Here is a 21241-nt window from a genome sequence, read left to right as displayed (position 1 = left end):
TCAGCTAAAAGTTGTGATTAACTAGTGTGGTCTACCTCTTCCAAACTCCACTTGTTCTAGCTCAGACTTCTAACTCAGAAGAGAGATGGATTGCCTTTGGTAATACCCTCATCTTACCTTTTCATGTCACACAAGAAGAGAAGTAATTTTTAAAAGCTGCAGGAAAATGTGTTTAATACTTGTAGAAATACACTCTTAAGGAAGACCCTTGACCTCAGACACATTCAAGGACCCCAGATGAAATACCAGTTTCTGTTCCCTTCACAGAGCTTGGACAGCAAAGTTTGATGGACTTTGTTTCAGCTGATTCCGTGCTTCTCCCTTGCAGAGGTAATCAGGAAGGAAGGGACAAAGCTTGAGTAACATTTCATTACAATCTAAAGCCCAAAGATTTAAAGATATTTATATCCTTATGTTTTGCTTATAGAAAAGAATCTTTGGGTTCTTTAATCTCGAAAATTTCCATCTCTAATTTGTGACACTATGTCTCTTAAAAGTTCTGTTATCTAATATTTATCTCCATTAATCTGGTTTAGCCAAAAGGAGGATATTTCTGTAAGGAAATTTTATCATCTTGCCAGAAATAGATCCAGTAGTTATGTAGCCAGCTAGGTGAGACTGTGAGTTGCCAGAAGTGCTGGTTGAGAGAAGAGTCCCTGGTAACTGTAGGAGTTGAAACTTTGCAGTGTGACCATGAGGTCACCAGCTGCATGTCCTGCTGTGTTCCTCTGAGTCAGTAACTCCGGACTTTGGCTATTTCTGTATGGTCTTGTGCTAATGAGTTATGTTGTGTCAAAGTGCCTTTCCCTAGGGCTTGCTTCACCTCTGGGACAAAATGTTTGTTTAACAGTTCACAGAACTGTGCTGGTCAGAAAAGAAAGAGAAGAGGGAATGGTTGCCAGTGCTGTGAGTCTGCTTTTGCATGTGCTAATGGAATAATTTCAGACTTCCTGACCTTCTCAGCTTAGCTCTGGCCACGTGGTGGTTTGAAGAGAGACAGCCTTCTCCAGCTTCCTCTCTTTCTTTCCCATTTTGGATCCTGCTTGGAGGGAGGGCATCTTCTTGCCCAGCATATCTCAGCTGCACGCCACAGTCTCAGGCTGGCTTTCTCTTTCCTCCTTGGGAGCTGCCCTGTCCTTGGGAGCTGCCCAGACCTTCACTGGGAAAGGCTGAGCTCTGGATGTTGAAAGAACTGCCTCCCACGGGAGCAGGTGATGCCCGAGTCACTCCTGCCTGCACAAGGCTATGCTCTCACAGCAGCTGTTCACTTTATTTACATTACTGATACTCTTAGAAACAAGCTTCTTTAGCAGAAGAATTTCCATGTGCCTCTTGACCCACTGGGCTCCCTGACACAGCCCTAGATGGCTTGTGCTGATCTCAGCAGGAAGGAGAGCTCTTCTGCAGCATTGTGGGTTTGTTCTGCACTTGTGTGGACAAAAGGTTTCTGTGGTCTGGCAGTTCAGGTGTCAGCTAGAAACCTTTGGTGGCATTCTGTCAGCAGCATTTGCTGGGATTGCTTTCCCCATTTATGTGCTTTTCAGTTAGAACCCGGGGTCTGTAAAACTGTCAAAAATAAATAGGACTGCCAAGGACTAATGAGTGGTTAAACTAAGAGGCTTATAATGGGTGAAAGGTGAATGTAAAGTATCTTTTACTGTTCAGCTTCACTGAAGGTGTTGCTAGTTTCAGCCACATAAGTTGCAAATGGAGTGATCTGCTGATTGATCTAAGGAAAATACAGAATGTGTATGTGCACTGAATTTGTTACTCATAAAGGATGGAGGGCATCATGTTCTTCCATTCCCATGCAAGTGTGCAGTGCTTGATGTCAAGTTGCTACAGTTGTGTTTGCTTGTATCTTACCAGAGCTCTTGGGATAAGCATTCTGAAAACTGAGTGGTTCCCAAACATATTTTTTAAAAATTTGAGTATAAAGCAAATCAGTAATCAGAATCTGTCATTAATATAGAGATGTAACAGTCTGGGGTTTTCTTCATCCAGTGCAAAAGCGATTGTGCCTTTTAATATTTAACCATTTGCAGATGGTATGTCAAACACTGCTAAAGGGGTGAGTTACAGTAAATTTCTTTCACTTTTGGTCTTTGGGATGTGAACATCTTGGGCGTTTTGAGGTTTGCTGGTGTAGTAGTGGCAGCATCCCTGTGCAGTCACACAGCACAGAAACCTGGCTGCCTCCACTGACAAGCCAAACAACTGTTAGTGGTGCAAGTTCCTCAGTTCTGAGGTTTTTCATCTCTGTTTGTGAATGGGGCACATATTTCACTTCAGGTTCTTAAACTTTGGGCAGTGCATTTTTGGTTTTACATTGCTCACTTCAGTTTCTTTTCTAGCAGTGCACTTCTAAGCTGCCCTTTTGTCTTGCTGGTTTATGGTGCCAAGCAGGCCCACTGATACTCCTGTAGCATTGGTGGAAAGTTCTTCAAGCAGCATCTTGAATTAAGTATTTGCATATGGATTATCTTTTGTCACTCTGAGTAACACTGCTGTTGGAAAAGTGAACTGTTTTAGCTCCTAGGTCTGGGATTAACTACTCTTTGGAGGCTTTTACTTTTAAGGGGATCCAGACTCAAAACAGATTATGTTTGAAAAGGGAGAGGGGAGGGCAATAAAAGTTTTCTTGGATTAAATGGCTTACTCAAATTTTATTTACACTTTAGGGAGAAACTTTTTTGTACAGAAAAATTGTATAATGTGGAAAAATTGATGTGCACATCACAGACAAACAATAAATATTTTTTAATCCTGTTAAGTTAAAATTAAAGCATTTTTTAATGGTCTAAGTTAAAAATTAAACAGCAGAACAGGTAGGTAGAGAAGCTTTCTTAACGTCTTCCTTTGCTGCAGTTTTAAGAAGCTGGATTTCATTACACCAATGAGTAAATATTTCCATTGCTGTTGCTATTATGTTGAAACTGTGGCATCATTCTTGTCTCCAGTCAGGTTTGCCTTGGGTCCTTTTTGTTACCAGGACTTAGCTTTGCTAGAATCTGATGCAGTGTTTTTCCTCATGAGTTCAGTCTCCTCTGGGTAGAGCAGGGGCAGCTGTAGGAATTCCAGCTCCTGTGTAATCCATGGCCATTCAGAGCCTTTTCCTGTGTCTGAGGCAGTGTCTGGGGGCTGTTGGGCTTGGCTGTGAGAGAGCAAGGGGAAAGGTGGTGACTCCAGATTGTTCAGGAGTGTTCTTAAAAACTGGCAGGTATGTGGCACCTATTGCAGGGCTTGACAAGATTAAACCCTTGCCTTCATCTGCTGTGCTCTCCTTGGAGTGCTCAGCACTCACTGTGTTGGCAGAAGCCCCTTGTGTTTGGGGCTCTACTGAGAATGTTGAGATTTGCCTGGGTTTGTTTGTTTTACCTGGATGAAATGTGTCTGGAATAAGCTGTCCTAGCGAGCCTGTGGTTTGGCTGATGTTTACTGAGGCCACTCAAGGAATGTTTAATAGGTGCTGCACACAATAGACAGAGACATAAGAGTTTGTAGTGGTAAAACAGGGGTAAATTGCATCTAGGATAGAGAAATATGGAAGTGCTAGACGAGCAAGTACAAGAAAATTGGTGTGATGAGATGTTATGTCCTGATTTTTCTGATAACTGAGTTGTGTGGTGAGTAATAGAGGGTTACAAAACAGCTAGGCCCTGTTGCAGTGCTTTTTTACTGTTAAGCTGTGTTCTCTATCAGTGGAGGTAGCCAGGTTTCTATGTTGTAGGTCGGTCCAGTGAATTTTGGACAGTTTTCTGTGTGATGGGAATATTTTACCCAAGGGATAAATTATATTCTTTGTCCTCTCTGCATTTGCACACCCCTCTCACTCCTCCACAAAAACAAAAAACAGAAAAGAAAAAACCCCACAAAAAAATCCCAACTGCTGTTTATGTCTAAGATGAGTAGAGTGAAAAATTCAGAAGAGCTTCTTAAGTCAGACCTTGAATACCTGGTTTTGCTGGTGTCATTTATACTTCCCTTAAAAGTCCAGTTGTTAATGTTTTATGTTAATTTATAGACTCCTTTATTTTGAGCTACACATGTCTATGTGTAATGATTAGGGCAGACATAGCTAAGACAAAACTTGCTATAATAGTCTGTAAGTCAGAATAATTCTGATAGAGGGGCTGGACAAAGTCCTTTTCTGAACTTGAGAAAAATACAAACTTGTATAATACAGGATGAAATGTACATAGTGAGGCTGGAGCAGTTTGCATGAAGCATCCCGTGTTGTGTATGCTGCTTTTGCCTTCCTCTTGTGTTTCTGGATTCTTCTAATTAATATTTTTAGCTATGTAGTGAAGATAAACAGATATTACTATGCAGGCGTTACACACTTATGTAGTCTCAGATATATCTTTATTGAACACTTTAGATGCAGGTTTTTTAGTGGGGAAAGGAGTTTTTAAGATGATTAGCTGCTGTGCTGCATTGGTACTGCTTTGTTAATGCAAAGATAAACACTGATGGTAGAAGCTGATAGTGGTGGAGTCATACGGAGTGAGGTGTAGCTGTAAATACAGAGCAATTTCTTCAGGAGTAAACTGTGTCATTCTTTATCTAGTCAGAGAATCAAAATTTCTGTGGGTGTTTGTGTTTTGCTGTTCCTTTAAAGGAAGACTGTGAGCTTGTGAAGTGTTTTCAGAGTCTGCTCACGTTTATTGCACAAGAGCAAGGGCTCCTTTGTACAGTGCTGATGGTGTGGGGTACCTGCACGCACTTGTTGATAAGTTGGACTTCAGAGTTTTGTTTTTCAGCTTGCTTTTGCGGCAAGCTGGCTAACTGTGCTTGCCCTAGGCATAGGCAGTGAGAGGTTTCACCTTAGGCTAGAGAGTCATGAATTACATGTGGGGAGCATGGGATGGCTGGGAATGACCTGTTTATTGCTCTACCTCTAGGGAAGGTAAAGGAGCAAAGCCTGTTTACACAGCGAACCATTGCAACTATTACTTGTTTTTCCTTTTGGTGGAAGTGAAAAATGTCTTCGGGAATGTGGGGTTGTGGATGGAGGAGGAGTGGAATTTTAGATAGGCATGTGGCCTGAGGGATGTGCCTTAGTGTTTTGCTATTATGTTACAGTCCAGATAACTCTGAATTAATTTCCCTTGTTCTTTCAGTTATTTTTGAAGATAATAATGCAGCAGAAAAATGAAAAGCCATAGAAGACCTTTGCTTTGGCAAAGAAGTCAGCTGTTGGCCCAGTCTGGAAGATGGACCACTGTTTTTGGAAAGCCTGGGAAATACTGCTTCAAAAAGCAAGTTTTCCTAACTTAGAAGAAAAGACAGAGTGCCCAGCTATTTGTGAGTTTAAATCACAACAAACTGTACAGAATACTGCGGTGCAGAAGGAAGACACTTGAGCTCCAAAGCAGGTGGGCTCCTGATGTGCTTCTAAATGCAGAAACCTGTCCAAAACCTACTGTTGAATTATACAACTTTCCTTACAAAACTACTGAGAGCAAAAAGATCCTGTCCCTATCACGAAGCTGAAAGCTCGTCTGTAGAAGCAGTAAGGAAACTCAACAATGAATCCTTTCAGAGTGAAGATCCCTTGAATGAAGAATTTGAAACTGTTGCTGTTCTCAATAGCATCTCTTGCCATATCCATTATGTCTCATGTGGCTCGCTGGAAGGTGCTGCCTTACCTGTAAAGAAAGGTGGTTTTGTATATAGCGCGGAGAGCAATAATGATGAGGGCAACACAGTCCTGGTAGTTTTAAACAACTATAAAAGGAAATGCTGTTGCAAAGGGAGTGGAATGGAACTTGTGACCCCTTGACAGCTCTAAAGAGGTCCAAATTTAACCATCATACTGTAAAAAAGAGATTTTTATTTATGATGCATAAGAAACTTTCTATGGTTAAGTTTCGGTATAGAATCATAAAATTCCCGAAACTTCGAGCAAGAGGCAAGACTTGCAAATTAAGAAAAATCAGGCGAAGGTGGGTGCAGAGAGTTACAAGGGACCATCAGGAAACGCTTCAGCGGGATTTTGAAGGTGGATTGTGTAATTTGTTTTCTTCCTGGAAATCTAGAAGTAAGCGTCTTTGGAAGCGGTACAGCTTGTCAGATATGAACAATAACACACCCAAATCTGTAGGAGCAGAGAATGAGATCTGTGCACCTGAGATCTGCCACACGCAGGATGTGTCTGCTGAGCTGTGTTCTGAGGATCCAGAATCCCAAGGGCACGGTGCCAGTCTGGATGCTGTCCCACCAGAACTGCATGTTAGAGCTTCTCCAGAGGCAGAAACCTTGCGCCAGGTGGAGACCAACGGAGCTCTTGCAGAGGATCATTGCTCTGACATTGTCTCCGTGGCAGGAAAAGAACTTGCTGTTTCAGATCAAGATGGTGCAGAATCCAAGGAGGTTGTGGGTGTAGATGGAATGACACTGTTGCAATCCTCCTTGCAGGATTCTGATGTCAGTGATAATTTTGCAAATGGACCTTCATCCATGGAGCTGACACAGAATGAGGACAGCTCTAGCCAGATGGAAGTAGAAGGCTCCTTAAACTTGGACATTTTTAGTTCAAAATTACTAGATCACCCTTACAGTAAAAGTCCTCTGGAGGAGCCTTCACCAGAAAGCACAGGACTGAAATCAGGAACTCGGAAGGGAGGCAAAAGGAACAGTCAGAAAACTTCCCGGGTGGCTGATGAGCAGCTGGCAACGTGGCTTTGTGGTATACCTTTAAATATCTTAGGGATCCAGGAGTTCCTGGAAACTGCTGCTTGTATTGTGGAGTTTACATAGTGTGTTAATTCCTTTACGAAATGGTTTCTTACTCTGAATTGTAAAGGTCACTTAGCATAACATTTGATTAAATGAGGCTGCAAAGAGGAGAGCTGCATGAAAGAGGGACAAATGAATGTTTATCTGACAAGCTATTTTAAGATTATTTTGTTTTAGAGAATACAATGTAGTTTAATTGGAATCTGCAGGAAACTGTTGATAGAAATTTTAAATGTCTTATCATGTGGAATCAAAAGGTTCAGGTTTTTACCTGGTTGACAATTGTTATTCTTAATTTGGTTTTTGAAAATCCTAGGTATTCTAATGCTTCCTTCTGCCCTTATACTCTCTACTCTTCCTCACTAAATCACTTAAACTTTGGGTTTAATAGCCAAATACTGTTCATTGTCCCTTAGTTTTCTCTCCAATTGTTCATAGAGTAAGCTTAATGAATCCTGTGAGACGATATTTTTTTAAAAGACTGGTCTTAGCAAAGGTTCTGCAAAAAGTCTTTGGGGTTTTTTTGTGCTATGCTGAGCATGCAGTATTTGACAGTCACTCTAAAGAGAAGCATGATAAAAATAGTAATTGATGTCTTATTTATGTGTAGCAGCTTTTTACACACAGAGTAAGGAGCAGTAAGCTAACACGTTGTGCCATCTTGTATCATCAGTGTAACTTCAGAGATGTTCTGATATCTTCCTTTGGAGAAATTGGCTTTTTAGAGTCCCATAAACTGTAAGCTGGTGTCAATGAGTGTTAAAGGAATTGTTTTAAGTTTGACACGCTCTGATTTTTCTGTCTCCTGTTGGTTCTTCAATTTTGCAATTTCTCTAAAGTAAAATGTGAAGGACACAGTGAACCTCAAGAAAGGAGTTAGTTCTCCACATCCGTATCTGTAAGTCAGTGTGGGATGTGTACCTCTGTGACTGGCTTTATGTGATCCAGCAAGGACCAGATGCTGTGTGAGAAATGGAGAGAAACTCTGGTAACCCAGTGAAGAGATCACTTCTGCAATGGAGTTTTAAAGTTTGTCCATCAGAAAAAGAGATGTAGTCCTTCTATAACAGGCAAGGAGCCAAGGTTGTATCAGGGTGGCAAAGGTTAACGGTTTGTGGTCTGATAGCATAGTACTTCTGAGTTTTCTCAGCTGAATAGCTGTAAAGAATTGTAGTTGTAGGAGTTCTTGTGTGTTTAGGAATGTTGTTAATAATTAACTGCACCCTAAAAGATAGCGCTGACCTGGCAAGAGTTCCTGGGGTAGAAACGTGAAGGAGGTGCAAGTGTTAGGGCTGCTCTTGGGTTTTGAATTTCTCTGCAGCAGCTGAACTCAGACGTTAATGGGCTGCCATGCTTAGTGCATTCAGAAGTGCTATTAGGTATCAAACAGCCCCATGGTAAATCCTGTTCATGATGGGTATCTGATTTTGCCCTGGGGCTGAACTTTGTATTCTTTTCCTTGAGTTACACCAGCCCAAGTGAGGTCAGTAGCACTGGAGGTCTGCAGCTCTGCTGCTCTTAGTTGTAATGACAAGAACAGTCCTTCCTCTGTGCATTAATAGAAAGCCTTTAAAATTTTTACATATTAAAACAGAATAAGGTACACTCGTAAGCCCCATGCATTGTCTAGCTAGACTTCTAGCCAGAGTGAGGAACATCTTCCCTGTCACAGTGTACTGAGATGTAAGGGATAAAAGTTGTTAGGCAAAAGTGTGGCAGAGTTGCAAGAAGGTCCTATTCCCATGAAGAATGCTTCATTGTGATTTGATCTTGTTCTTCAATCCTTCCTCCCTTCCTTCTCTCACACTTCTTATTATATCTTCACTGCTATTCTCAGCTCGTTTTGGGTTTTTTCTTGGTCTCTCTCCTTTGGTTTTTATTTTTACTGCTGTTTTTCTGGCACTTTTTCTGTCCAATGTTTCTCTCATCTTGCTTTTTCCTATCCTGATCTTGAAAGTTTCCAGGAAATGTTCTTAAAGCCTTAGTAAGCACACAATGTCCTATCCAGTGATGCTCTGCCATCACACCCCAGCCTCAGAAGAGTCCTGGACTTTGGATTAATGCAATTTTCCCAGACTCTGATCTCAGATCCAGCTTTCTGTACACACCAGCTTTCTGTACACAAAACAAATGTTTTCTGCTGCATCTGAAAATTCATTTTCAGAGAGCTGGACAACTTGGTCTTTTTTCTCTTATTTACTAGCAAGTGTTGAAATCCTGTTCTCCATTCTCTTTCATTCTCAGAGTGGTTTTGGATGGTTGTATGGAATTTTTATCTTCAGTGTTCCAGTCTTGTGTTTGAGAAAGAAAAACATCTATTTCCTAGGTTTTTCAATTCTTCCAGCATTCATCTCTTCATTATTTCCAAGTTAATATGTTTTTCTGGTGTGGTTGCTCAGTGTTTTCCTGGGCAATGACAGGCTGACATGGCTGCCTGTGTCACCTTAAATGCCATCCCTAGGATGCAAGGGTAAAGGAGTTAAACTGCTGGGAGTCTGTCTGGTGTCTGTTCTGTTCACTGCGGTGCGGCAGCGGAACTGAGCAGGCTGCAAACACTGCCAGCTCCAGCTGTCTGCGTTTGAGGAGAGTCATTCTGCCTGCTATAAGGACAGGATACTGGCTTTTCAATGAAACCTGTTGCAGGAACTGATGGCTTTTCACGTTGCAGTAAAATGATTTAAAATGCTAATTGAAGCAGGGAAGGGGATGGATTCTTCTCTAGCACTGGTATAATTAGTTTGCTGTAGATATGTATGTGTATGGGAAGAAGAGGGGGTGATCTTTTCCTGTGAAGCTGAGTGATCAGATTCATGCATTTTTATTTTTGTCCTCCTTCCCCTACTCCCGCTTTCATTTTATGTTGCCAATTTGAGCTTAGTTTTCTTAAATAGATACTTGTCATGTGTGGTGCTGCATGTTGGTTGGGTGCAGAATGATTGCTGGTTGTACCTGTAAGAACTGAGAGCTTTATTGGATTGGTGAACTCAGAAGCTTTTTATATGTTTGCACTTTAATTTTTCTGGTATATTTAAAGGATTCCTAGATGAAGTTATGAAGAAATATGGCAGTTTAGTACCACTCTGTGAAAAAGATGTCATGGGAAGATTAAAAGAAGTCTTTAATGAAGATTTCTCCCATAGGTGTGTAGCAGTATCACATTGTTCACCTGGTAAAGAACAAAAATCACTTTGCTACTGCATGATCTTCATCTAACAACTAGGAGAACAGAATCCATTTTACATGACCTTGACTTGATTTTTCTCTACCTTTTCAATCCTCTTTTAGAAAACCTTTTATCACCAGGGAAATCATGAAATATCGAGAAAAACATCCAAAAACCTCCACTTGCAATTTCCGGGTCTTCTATAATAAGCACATGCTAGATATGGATGATTTGGCTACACTGGAAGGCCAGAACTGGCTGAATGACCAGGTCAGAGATGCTTGGTGTTCATGTGTTTCCCTAACCCTTTTTAGCCCATTTATGTTAGAATACCAGTTGTACACCTGCTGACATAACAGGTGGGCTACCTTTACTTTGCACTTCACAAGTAAAAGGAGTGGTGGGCAGCTTTTACAGTGACAGGTGCAGTAAGTCTGGAAACGGGGACTTTTGAACAAATGATGTTGGACTATTTTGATAAAATAGTGGCTACTCATAGAGGTTTTAGTAACTTTCCCCATCCCAAGCTTGGGCAGATTGCAAGAATGACAGAGTGAAACAGCAAACTGTGGCCCATAGCCAAAAAAGCAGGAAGGCTGCAGAGCCCAGGGCATGAACCAGTAGATTTAAATAGTATTAAACTGCATTTAAGATTGAGGCAGTGTTCAAGCAGCAAGTTACAGTCCCTCTCCAGGATGACCACTATTAGTTGCAGCATGCTTGTCCTTCAGACAGTGTGGCTCTTAGGTCTTCTCTTCATATTGCTGATTTAAGTGGGTAGGGGTCTGTGTTTTATGGGCACTTGTGAATTTGGGTCTTAAAAAATTGCGATGTATGTATTTAACTATTTACTAACTCTTCCAGATAATTAACATGTATGGTGAACTGGTAATGGATGCGGTCCCTGAAAAGGTGAGGGGGTTTTATTGTTACACAAATGTACCTAATGAGAGATGGAGAGGGGAGGGTGAAACTTTGCGCACTTCAGATATAGAATCAGAATTCAACTCAACCATGGCCAACAAATTATAGTGGAACGAGTGGTTCCATTATAATTTTTTGCTATGTGCTGCTCAGATTTTCTACCTTTCCTTTTCCCTTTTCAGTGCTGTTGCTCCTGTTTCAGGAACTGACTGCATTAGCCCTGCAGGTGCTCTCTGTGGTAGCCTGATGTCAGTGATGTACCTGTGGAAGACACGTGCCCAGTTTTGGCCCATCCCACTCTCCTTACTTCTCTGGAGGTTTCTTTCCCAGCTTATCAGCTTCTAAAGTGCTGTATTCGTGCCTTTGCTCAGCAGCCTAGTGTTTCAGCTGAAATTTCTGATGAAGATGGATTTCTGCTGAGATGACAAACCATGAGTGTTAGCATCTGAACCATGCACGTGTGCTGCTTGCACTCACCCTCCCGCCCACCTCGTAGCTGTGGGGGCTGTAACAGCTCAAGCTGTGTCAGCTGCCTGCCTGGTGAATATGAATTTCTGTGGAGCTGCTTGGTTCCTTGGCAGTATTGACTCTGCAGGACTCTGTTTTGTGCATCCTCCTCAGAATGCTTACAGCTTTGCAACTGCAGTGCCTGGCTGTTGGTGGCAATTGAGAGAAAGAAAGCGAAAAAAAGTAATCAAGATAAACCCCCCCCCCCCATTTTGTGACTAAATTTGCAGTAGTGACAATTATAAGAACCCATCTGTTTAGGGACAGAACAGTTTTCAGGTGAGACCACAAAGGAAGAACCAAACAAAGCCATTTTTAGATGAGCTCTGCACAATGTAACTCTTAAAATCTTCAAGCTCTGAAGAAAGAGCGTTGTTGCTTTGATTGGAGGTGATGGTGATTCTTCATTAGTATTCTCCATATTTCCTGTGTGCTGGGCTAGGGGTATTGGAGATTGTATCTGTTTGCTTGTGTCTGCTTTTTCTTCCTAGTGCATAATTGAAATCCTCATGGGAGATTTTGTGCTGGTACCTCAGAATGTGGTTTTGAAGTCTGTTGGCATAGCTAATGGCTATTAGACTGTGTTCTCAGATGCTGAATTTTCTAACTTTTTTTTCAAGTAACAGCTCAAGCCTCCTACCACCTCTACACTAGCAGAATTATTAAAAACAGATGTTGCAGATTTCTATTTGTATTAATCTGTTAGTATAATTGCAAGAAGCGAAGCACAGGGAATAATAGTGTGAACTTGGAGCTAATTTTTTTTTTTTTTTGTATAAGCCTACATTTTTTTGTCATAAATGTTGATTTTCACTTTCCAAATGGATCAGTCATACCTTAAAAATACTTCTCAATAGCAGCATATTGTTCATGTCATAAGAGTTGAATGCCAAAGACAATGTTGTTGGACTAAATCTCATAACTGTTTTGATCAATTTTCTTTTTCTGAGTCTCAGCTTCCAGCAGCTAAAGGCAGAAGTTGCTCCCTTCTCCACCACCCCTGCTTTTCCAGCCCAGTGTTCTCTTCCTTGATGCCTGTAAAGAACAACAAAAACTAACTCCTTGTCCTGGTGTTTTTCTCCCAAGTCTGTCCCCAGCAAAAAAATTAAACATGATATGCCTGGAGATACAAAAATGTAAATATAAATGCTGCAGTGGCTCACATGATATATTATAGGGGAATGAGGCTTATTTTATTAGCTTGCTGAAGAACAGTAAGAGTTGAGGCTTGGCAATGCCTCTGTTTGTCCCTACTGGGGTTCTGTTTCTAAACCTACATTAAATATTGCCTCATTACAAGTTGTTTTGTATAAATTATCCTGGGGGAAGGGGAATGACTGTGCATGAAAATTTCTGTGCTCATTTCTCCTCTCTCTCTCTTTTTAGGTTCATTTCTTTAACAGCTTTTTTCATAGACAGCTCGTAACCAAAGGATATAATGGGGTAAAACGATGGACTAAAAAGGTACCTTTAACATGCTGTCATCAGTGCTGGGCTTCTGCTGGGCTGGGCTCAGTCACTGACTTGAAGCTGAGTTAAGTGTGTTATTTGTAAGGGATGGGTTAGCAGAGGAGCTGTACAAAGTGGGAAGGGCTTGATGAAAGTAGTAGTGTGGCACTATTCAAGTTAGTACGGGTATGTTGTACTTGGAATGGCTAAATCTTCAGTGGGAGGTTATCTCTTTGTGTATGTTCATGCAAGTTGTTAATTTAACTGCAAGAAATGTCTCTTACTGCTCCTGACAGTGCCAGGTACACTAATCTACAGGAGAGCAGACTTAATTCTGCTTCCTCCTTTTATCTCAGCCTGGTATTCTTTGACAAAATCAAATTGTTACTCCAAGTAACGCATACCAGGTACTAGAAAGCAAAAAAGAGACCCAACAGTCTCAAAGTCAGACTGTTGTTCTCTTGACAAGAACAGAATTCACCTTGCTTTCCAGAACCCACACCAGATCATGGGTGTGATATTTTCAGGGATAGCTAATGCAAAAAGAAATACTCTCTTTTTTTCTAGGAACATTTGTCCTTTCTAATATGGGAGATGAGGCAAGACTAATCAAAGGCCATGTTTGAATGTATGATCTTTCTGCAGAAGTACTTAAATAGCACACATCTGTGAAATGCTAGAGATGAACTCATTATCCAAATATAAAATCTATTCATATAATTTATTGAAAATCTCTTTAAAGAGAGATGGAATATCGGTACTTAATATTCCCACATATTATTTTTTAAACATTCCTTTTCTCCAGCAACCCAAGTTTTGTAAAAACTCCTGAAATTAAGGTAGATTCTGGAAGCAGGATCTGTATTGTTGTTGCTGCTGAGAGGTACCTGATGAGACAGGACAATTTTTAGATATTTACACATAAATTCCTAAAGAATCTCTCAAGCAAGAATGAGAACTAAGCAGTTTCTATGGGAAGGATTTTGTATACTCCTTCATCCTTAATTGCAATGTGCAATTAAGGGGAATTTGTTTCTGCTCTTGAAACACACCAGAGTATAGCACCATGTTTTGTGAATGTTCTCTCCTGGGATACAGGATATCCTGTGCTGGCTCTGGCTGCAGTGGTTTCAGAGCCCCTGTTAGTGTCTGTCCCTTCTGATCACCCATCACACTGGCACTCCTGATTCACTGTCACGACACAGAGCTGACTCTGCTCTCGTGGTGAGTGAATCTGGGTTGCCACCACTCTTGCTGTACATCAGTTTGTAACTAAAGACAAACTTCTAGCTGCCTGTTTCTGCTCTTCTGCTGCAGGATTGCACACCTGCAGTAATCCCACAGCTAGGGCCACATGAGGTCCCTTGAGTTTTGTGTGGCTCTGCTGTTGCTGGACATCACAGAAGATGGAGTTCATTTCTCTTACTCCAGTTTTCCTTTGTGGTCTCAGCTTGCTGCTGGCTGACATCCCTGTGCTTCTCTCCAGGAGTGATGGATTGGTGTGTAGTGAATGTGCTGTAATTCAGTCAGGAAGCAGTTTCTGCAGGTGGGAGCAGGGTCGATGCTTGTCACAATCAAAGGACTGTTGTGAGCCAGGCTCAGCTGATAACTGCTGTGAATGCCCACACCTTTTTGTCTCTTCGACTTCCCATTGTTACTCAAGAAATAGACTTTTCTTTCCTACAAAAGACCTGCCCTTGCCAGTAGTGTTGCAATTATGTACAGTTCAAATTGCACAGTGCTTAAAAAAAACAGGAAAAAAAGCTTAGAAATCTTCCCACAGGATGAGTTCATTTAGTTCAGGATTCTATTTTTGCTTATTTTCTGGACTGTGCCACCAAAACCCCAGTAATTAGACACTTCTTTCAAGAGGAGCTAGGAGAAGGAAGACCATGAAAGGCCCTGGCTTGGCTGGCTTCCAAAAGCATAAGGGCTCATCTGCCATACAGACGCGGGGAGGGGGGTGTTACATCTGATCTATTTGTTCTGTACTTCAAGACCTTTTCCCTTGTTTGCTTGCCTGAGACCACAGTACATCTGCTACAAAGCCAGCTTTGAGAAAGGATGAATCTTCTCTACCTTCTTACCCTCCTTTGCTCTGTTCACCAAAGCATCCTGCACTCCTCTGCTTTCCTCTGGCAAGTCCCAGAGCCTGTGTTAGTGCAGAAGAGGTCAAACTACAAACTTGCTGGTTTTGTGGGGTGTTTGTAATTACAGCCTCTTCATAGAATCGTGGAATGGTTTGGGTTGGAAGAGACCTTGCAGATCATCCAGTTCTGCCCCTCTGCCATGGGCAGGGACACCTTCCACTATCCCAGGTTGCTCCAGGCCCCAGCCCCTGCCCCACTTCCAGGGGTGGGGCAGCCACAGCTTCTCTGGGCAACCTGTGCCGATGTCTCACCGCCCTCACAGGGAAGAATTTCTTTCTTTCATCTAATCTAAACCTGTCCTCTGTCAGTTTAAAGCCATTCCCTCTTGTCCTGTCACTCCGTGCCCTTGTCCAGAGTCCATCTTCAGCTTTGTTGTAGTCCTTTAGGTACTAGAAGGTGCTATAAAGTCTCTACGGAGCCTTCTCTTCTCCAGACTGGACAGCCCAAACTCCCTCAGTCTGTCTTCATAGCAGAGGTACCCCAGGCCTCTGAACATCTTTTTGGCTTCATCTGGACCTGATCCAACAGGTCCACATCCTTCTTACCTATGGGGCCTCAGAGCTGGACACAGCACTTTGGGTGTGGTCTCCTGCGAGAGCAGTAGAAGGGCACAGTCTCCTCCCTGACCTGCTGGCCTCACTGCTTGTGATGCAGCCCTGCATGCAGTTGGCTTTCTGGGCTGTGAATGGGCTGTGAATGCACACTGCTACCTTGTGTTGAGCTTCTCATCAACAGCCCCAGTCTGTCACTTACTCATTTCTATCAGCAGCTCTGATAGAATTGAGCGGTGCTTACACTGGACAAGTGTCATTACTGAAGAGATGAAGAGCTAACCTAAACTGAGGCTCAGTTGTATTGCCATCATTACCTAAGAAATCCCACTTCAACACAGATATTGCAGTGCAGCATGAGCAGGATTTTGTCACAAATACAGAAGTGATTAATTCTGACACTGTACAAGGTTCCTCAGCCACTTTCTGGACTGTAACTGTATTTTTGTGCCTGCTAATAAGTTGTGTATTAGGTAAACGTGAAGAATGTGATGATCAAGTGGAGGGGGCAAAATAAGATTTCAGTTATGGATGGCAGAAAGGAAACTTGGATACAATTAATGTATGGCTGTGCTGTATTCTGCCTGTGGAACTCTCTGTAATGTATGTTGTTCTTTTTGCCAGGTGGACTTGTTTAAGAAGACTCTCTTGTTAATTCCTATTCACCTGGAAGTCCACTGGTCCCTCATTACTGTGAACATCCCCAGTCGAATAATTTCATTTTACGATTCCCAAGGCATTCACTTTAAGTTTTGTGTAGAGGTAAGAGTGACAGCTGTGTCTGCAAAGTCTGAACTGTTTTCTTAAAGGAAACACTCCCTCTTTGTTTCTGTTCAGCCATAAACTTTAAATGTGGTATGTCTGTCATTGTCTTGCTGTGTATGAAATGGGAATCATCCTGTCCTGCTGAGGAGTCTGAAGCACAGGGCTCGAGGGTCACACCAGAGCTGGCAGCTGAGGTCAGACTGCCTATTGCCCAATTAGCCTGACCGTGTAACAGCACAGCTTTGGTGACTCTGACTTGGCACTCCCAGAAAAAGCAGGAGCTCAAAGCCCAGTGCCATGGGGAAGCAGAAGAACCCCAAGGAGAGTGAGGGCACTTCTTTCATCTGTTAAGGGGCTTGTGTTTAGGATAAATGATAAATTGTGCTCCTTTAGGGGATAGGTTGCCTGGGTGAGAGCACAGGACTGAAGATGCTGTAGTGTTGCCCAGTGGGGTTTATGTGTTACTGTGCTATTAACAGTGTGTTGCCTTTTTCCTTGTCCTGCATTGAAATGGGGTGTTTGCCTCTGGTTAGAACCCAGCAACCTTTCAGGGCTGCAACCTGAACACCAGAGTTAAATTATCAGTCTTCCTGATAAAGAACAGCCAGGAAATTTTTGCTGGGCTTAGCAAATTGTAATGACCCTCTTACAAAAGCTAATTTTGTCAACTTAATTGCTTGCTTGATGCAGCAGCCCTCTACTTTTAACTGTGTGTAGTTGTTGGCTTACAGAAGAGTAGTAATTATTGTACCCAGGAGAGTTCCCAGCCAGGACTTCTGAATGAAGATAGTATGCCTGCTGGCATTTGCTGAGGATGAAGCTAATGTTTGTCCTGGGAGCAAGAGATCTCATGCTCTCTAGCTTGTGAACGTGCAGCATGAACCAGCCATCAGCCCTAAGGTCTCTCCTACAGCCTTGCAACCTGATCTCTCCCATCCCATTCCAAGCAAGGCATTTGCACCTGAATGTCTCACAGACATGAGGAAATTTTATTTCTGCCTGTTCTAGGGGTAGGAGGGGAGCAATACCCCAAAATTCACTGTGATCCACACGCTAAGGTGAATATTTGTGTGCTGCAGTGTTTAAATTGTGCTGTAAATTCCCAGCCTGTTTACAGAGAAGTAGGATTTGCTTAACCCAAGACCACAGTCTCATTTATCTTTCTTCCTTCTCTTCGCTTGTGTCAGCCTGTTTTTTTCCCCTGTATGTCACTAAAACTCTCCCTGGAGCTTTGTTGATTAGCTGCAGAACTGGAGCATTTTGTATTGAGATTCCAGCAGGAAAATGCGGCCATATTGAACGTAAGGGCCTTGGTGTCAGCCAGGAGAGAACACATGCCAGGCTGCTCTGTTTTTCTGTGCATGTCTGGGAGCACTCTGACCTTGTGCCTGGGTGCCACAGCTAGTCTGGAATGAAGGAGAGCAGTGTACAGCATGGCTGAGGGGTGTTAGAGCTCCCCTTGATAGACTAAAATGAGCCTTGATGGTAAAAGGCACAGTACCCACCAGAGTTCATTTCTTTACCTCTAGATTTTAGCTCCGCTCCTAATGCTTCCCTGAAAATTGTCCTCATTGTCAAAAGGATTCCAACCAAGCAGTCAGTGTTTCTCTCCTGTTCTTTAGTGGGTGAATAATGTTGCTTTTTTTCCTTCTTTAAAGAACATTCGAAAGTATTTGCTGACTGAAGCAAAAGAGAAGAATCGCCCCGAGTTCCTTCAGGGTTGGCAGACTGCTGTGACAAAGGTAAATGACAGCACTTTGAGCCCTGGGGTCTGACTTTGTGGGAGATTTCATGGAGCTGCTTCTAAATTTATATATTTGTACAAGCACTAAATGGGTTTATGCTGCCCACAGGGAGGGTACTGGGAGAGATGCAGGTAGTTACACATTGGAATTCCAGCTCTATTGGTCATTCAGCTCCCACCAGGGCTTTAGCACTTTCTGCAAGTGGCTTGGTGATCTGAACAATTAAATGTGTGCACAGCAAAACCTGCAGCTGGTGTCCATATTGACACAAGGTCAAGGACTGACTGATCTGGACACTCAGCTGCCTCCCTTCTCCTGAAAGGGCTGTTCTGAATGGATGGGCTTTGGTGAGAGAGAGAACAGGCTGATGTTGCTACTGCTGATATTTTATGTTTGCTATGGATAGAGGGCTTTGGTCTCCAGGGCTGTTTGTGGCACACTGCGTTTGATCACAAGTAAACAAAGTCTGGCAACAATAAAAGGGAATAACTTGTGTGTAGTGTAAATGAGGGAATATGTAATTTGCGTAGCCATCCCATAATGGCTCCAAAGATATAAAACAGGTCATTGCACACCAGACATACTTCCAACAGCTCCCTCCTTGCACAGATTTATTTTTAGATGCTGATACAATGATAAAATGATTCTTCTCTGCACTCATGCACAACCTGTGCAGTCAGTTCATCCTCCTGCGTTCTGTGAGGCAGAAGATCTGGGAGTTGAGAAAAAAACAATTACTTTGCCTTTTCAAGTGCCAGAGACATAATAGCACTAGTGATTGGGACTTTTTAGCTCTGCATATCAAAATTGAGCGTGTTTGAGGAAATAATGAAGGTTGAAAGTTATCATTTGAGACTGCCTTGCTTGGTTCTGTTGCCTAGTGATGAACCATTTGTCATGCTCTCTGAAACCCTTTGGTGTGGCTGGGGGAGGAAAGCCACTGCTGGTAGCATGGATGCTGAGAGTAATCTTCCTCTAGGCCTGTGTGACTTTGCTGATATAGTTTTGTCCTGTGTAAAGTAGATAATGCTGTACAAACATTTATTTAAACTAATTGAGAAGCTGTTCTGTGTAGGTCACTAAAAGAAAATAAACTTGAAAGAAAGACTGTAATTTATTTTCTGTCCTATACTATATATTTTTCTAACTATTAGATGTTATTCTAACAAGGTGTTCAGTGTCACCTTGCAAAGTTCGGGATGAGACCAAGTAATTACAACTCCAGTTTCTGGTGCTGCAGAACAGCTGTCTCTGAGCATGAGACAGCTGATCCTTATGCTGAATCTGCTTTTGGACATGAAGCAGGAGTTAGAGAATGAAAGGATCTAACTAAGTAAAAGGATAAGGATCTGACATGTCTCTGGTTGTTTCTTTTCCTTTCAGTGCATTCCACAACAGAAAAATGACAGTGACTGTGGGGTTTTTGTGCTCCAGGTAAGAGTATTTCTATGTAAAAATCAGTGGCCTGTGTTGTTCATGTAGTAAATGTCCTTTTTTTCAACCAAGCCTTTTCCTTTTCCCCAGTACTGCAAGTGCCTCGCCTTAGACCAGCCTTTTCAGTTCTCCCAGGAAGATATGCCCCGAGTGAGAAAAAGGATTTACAAGGAGCTGTGTGAACGCCAGCTAATAGACTAATAAAATGCAGCCAACCTAATTTCTCTGGCATTTCTGACAAGTTGCAGCTGGTGTTTGTGTACTTGAATTTCTGAAAATTTCCATGAATTTTGAGCGATTCTCAGCTGAGTGGTGTGGCCACTGTTGTTACCTCAATCTTTTGCAAAGTTCTTTAACTGGCAGAACATAACAGACCTGCCATAGACTATTCCTAATGTCAGTTTGGTTCTCTTATGTTCTTTCCTGTATTTAATATTTATTATTTCAGCATGCATATAGGCAAAGCATGCAACTAAACCCATGAAACGGTAGATTTGGGGCACCTTTGAGGTGTAGCTAGAAATGACAAATACAGGTGAATTTGTCTGGAAAAATAAAGATGCATGATATGTTTTCTGATGCAATAATGCTTTGAATGTATCAAAAAGTCAATGCCATAAAAAGAACAGCTAGAATGTATTTGATAGTTCCATTGTCCCTGTTGTGGCTGTGTAATACTGGATACCACATTTTAGGGTGGCTAAACTCATCTACAGCTTTAATTTGTGAAGATCCCTTTTTCAAATAGTCCAAGTTGCTAATAAAGTTTGTTCTGTTAGCATTTCTCTGGCTGTCATTATCAGCCTGTCCCTATAGACAAAAAGCAGTCTTTGCACAAATAGAGCTTCAGCACTTGTCTGTGTAAGAGAAAGTACAGAAGTGTTCAGTCAGTCAGATAGGTGGTAAGTTCCAAGATGCTGCAGAAGTCTTCATGATGTGTGTATTAAAGAGAACTATAAAGCTAGCCTTTAAGAGTCACAGCCTAGATAGTAAGATAAACTCCTTGACAGTAACTGTTTACATCTCAGATGGCGTTGAGTCATTTCTCAGATCCACGATATGCAGTGAAAATGTACCATTTCTCCCTTCAGCTCTGTCTTCAAAGCTTGTTGTCTTTAACCTCCCATTGGCTTTTGCTTTTGTTCAAATGTAAATGAATTCATTTCTGCTGTATCTGCTGTTTGATTGTGTCGAACATCCCTGGTTTTGTCTGTGTCCAGTAGCACCGATGGGTCTGGCTGGGAGTTGCAGCACTTGTGGGTGCAGTGCAAACACAGCGAGGTGATGTCACCCTGCTCCAGAGGGGTGGGAGCCCACGAGCCCAGCCCTGAACTTTGCAGGGTTGTTGTGCTGGGCAGAGGGTGGGTGAGAGCAGTGGGTCTGCTGGGCCTTCACCTTGGGCTGGAAACTGCAATGTGCTCCTTGCTGAAGAGAGCTCCTTCTGCTTGAAGAGATTGTTGTCTGGCGCTGCTACACTGGCAAATGTCTTTGCTGTGTTTTTCTGCCAGATACAGGAATGAGCCCAGAGGAAAAGTATTTTCATTGCTAAGCATCATCTGCTGCACAACTTCACTTTGTGTCCATCCATAGCCCTGGCTTCTGGTGGAGGAAAACCACTTTGACTTCCCTGTCTTGCAAATTAATTCAGACTTGAGCTAAGCCAGGTGCAAATCCCTCCTAGATGACGGGAGGGAGAAGGGAGGGGGTGCCAAGCACAGTCAGGCCAGGAAGTGGAAGCACGTGCACACTGCTGTGCTGGAGAAGGAGTTCCTGCAGTATTCTTGCGTGTTCCCACTTCCCCTTGTTGGCAGC

At 42.4% G+C, this 21241-nt stretch overlaps 1 protein-coding gene across 1 annotated transcript; it reads left to right on the top strand.

Moving 5' to 3' along the window:
- Positions 1 to 5507: 5507 nt before the first annotated feature.
- Positions 5508 to 20207, top strand: SENP5 (SUMO specific peptidase 5). Its single transcript, XM_058812378.1, has 9 exons — positions 5508 to 6691; positions 9776 to 9881; positions 10027 to 10174; positions 10769 to 10816; positions 12722 to 12799; positions 16110 to 16247; positions 17909 to 17992; positions 19379 to 19429; positions 19520 to 20207. Exons 1-9 carry the CDS (start codon positions 5743 to 5745, stop codon positions 19628 to 19630), a joined length of 1713 nt encoding a protein of 570 aa, XP_058668361.1. The 5' UTR covers positions 5508 to 5742; the 3' UTR covers positions 19631 to 20207.
- The last annotated feature ends 1034 nt before the right edge of the window (positions 20208 to 21241 follow it).

The sequence above is a fragment of the Ammospiza caudacuta genome, chromosome 11, assembly GCF_027887145.1.
Source record: "Ammospiza caudacuta isolate bAmmCau1 chromosome 11, bAmmCau1.pri, whole genome shotgun sequence".
Taxonomy (NCBI): Eukaryota; Metazoa; Chordata; class Aves; order Passeriformes; family Passerellidae; genus Ammospiza; species Ammospiza caudacuta.
Note: the sequence above shows the minus strand (reverse complement) of the source record. Positions and strands in the feature narration are given on the sequence as shown.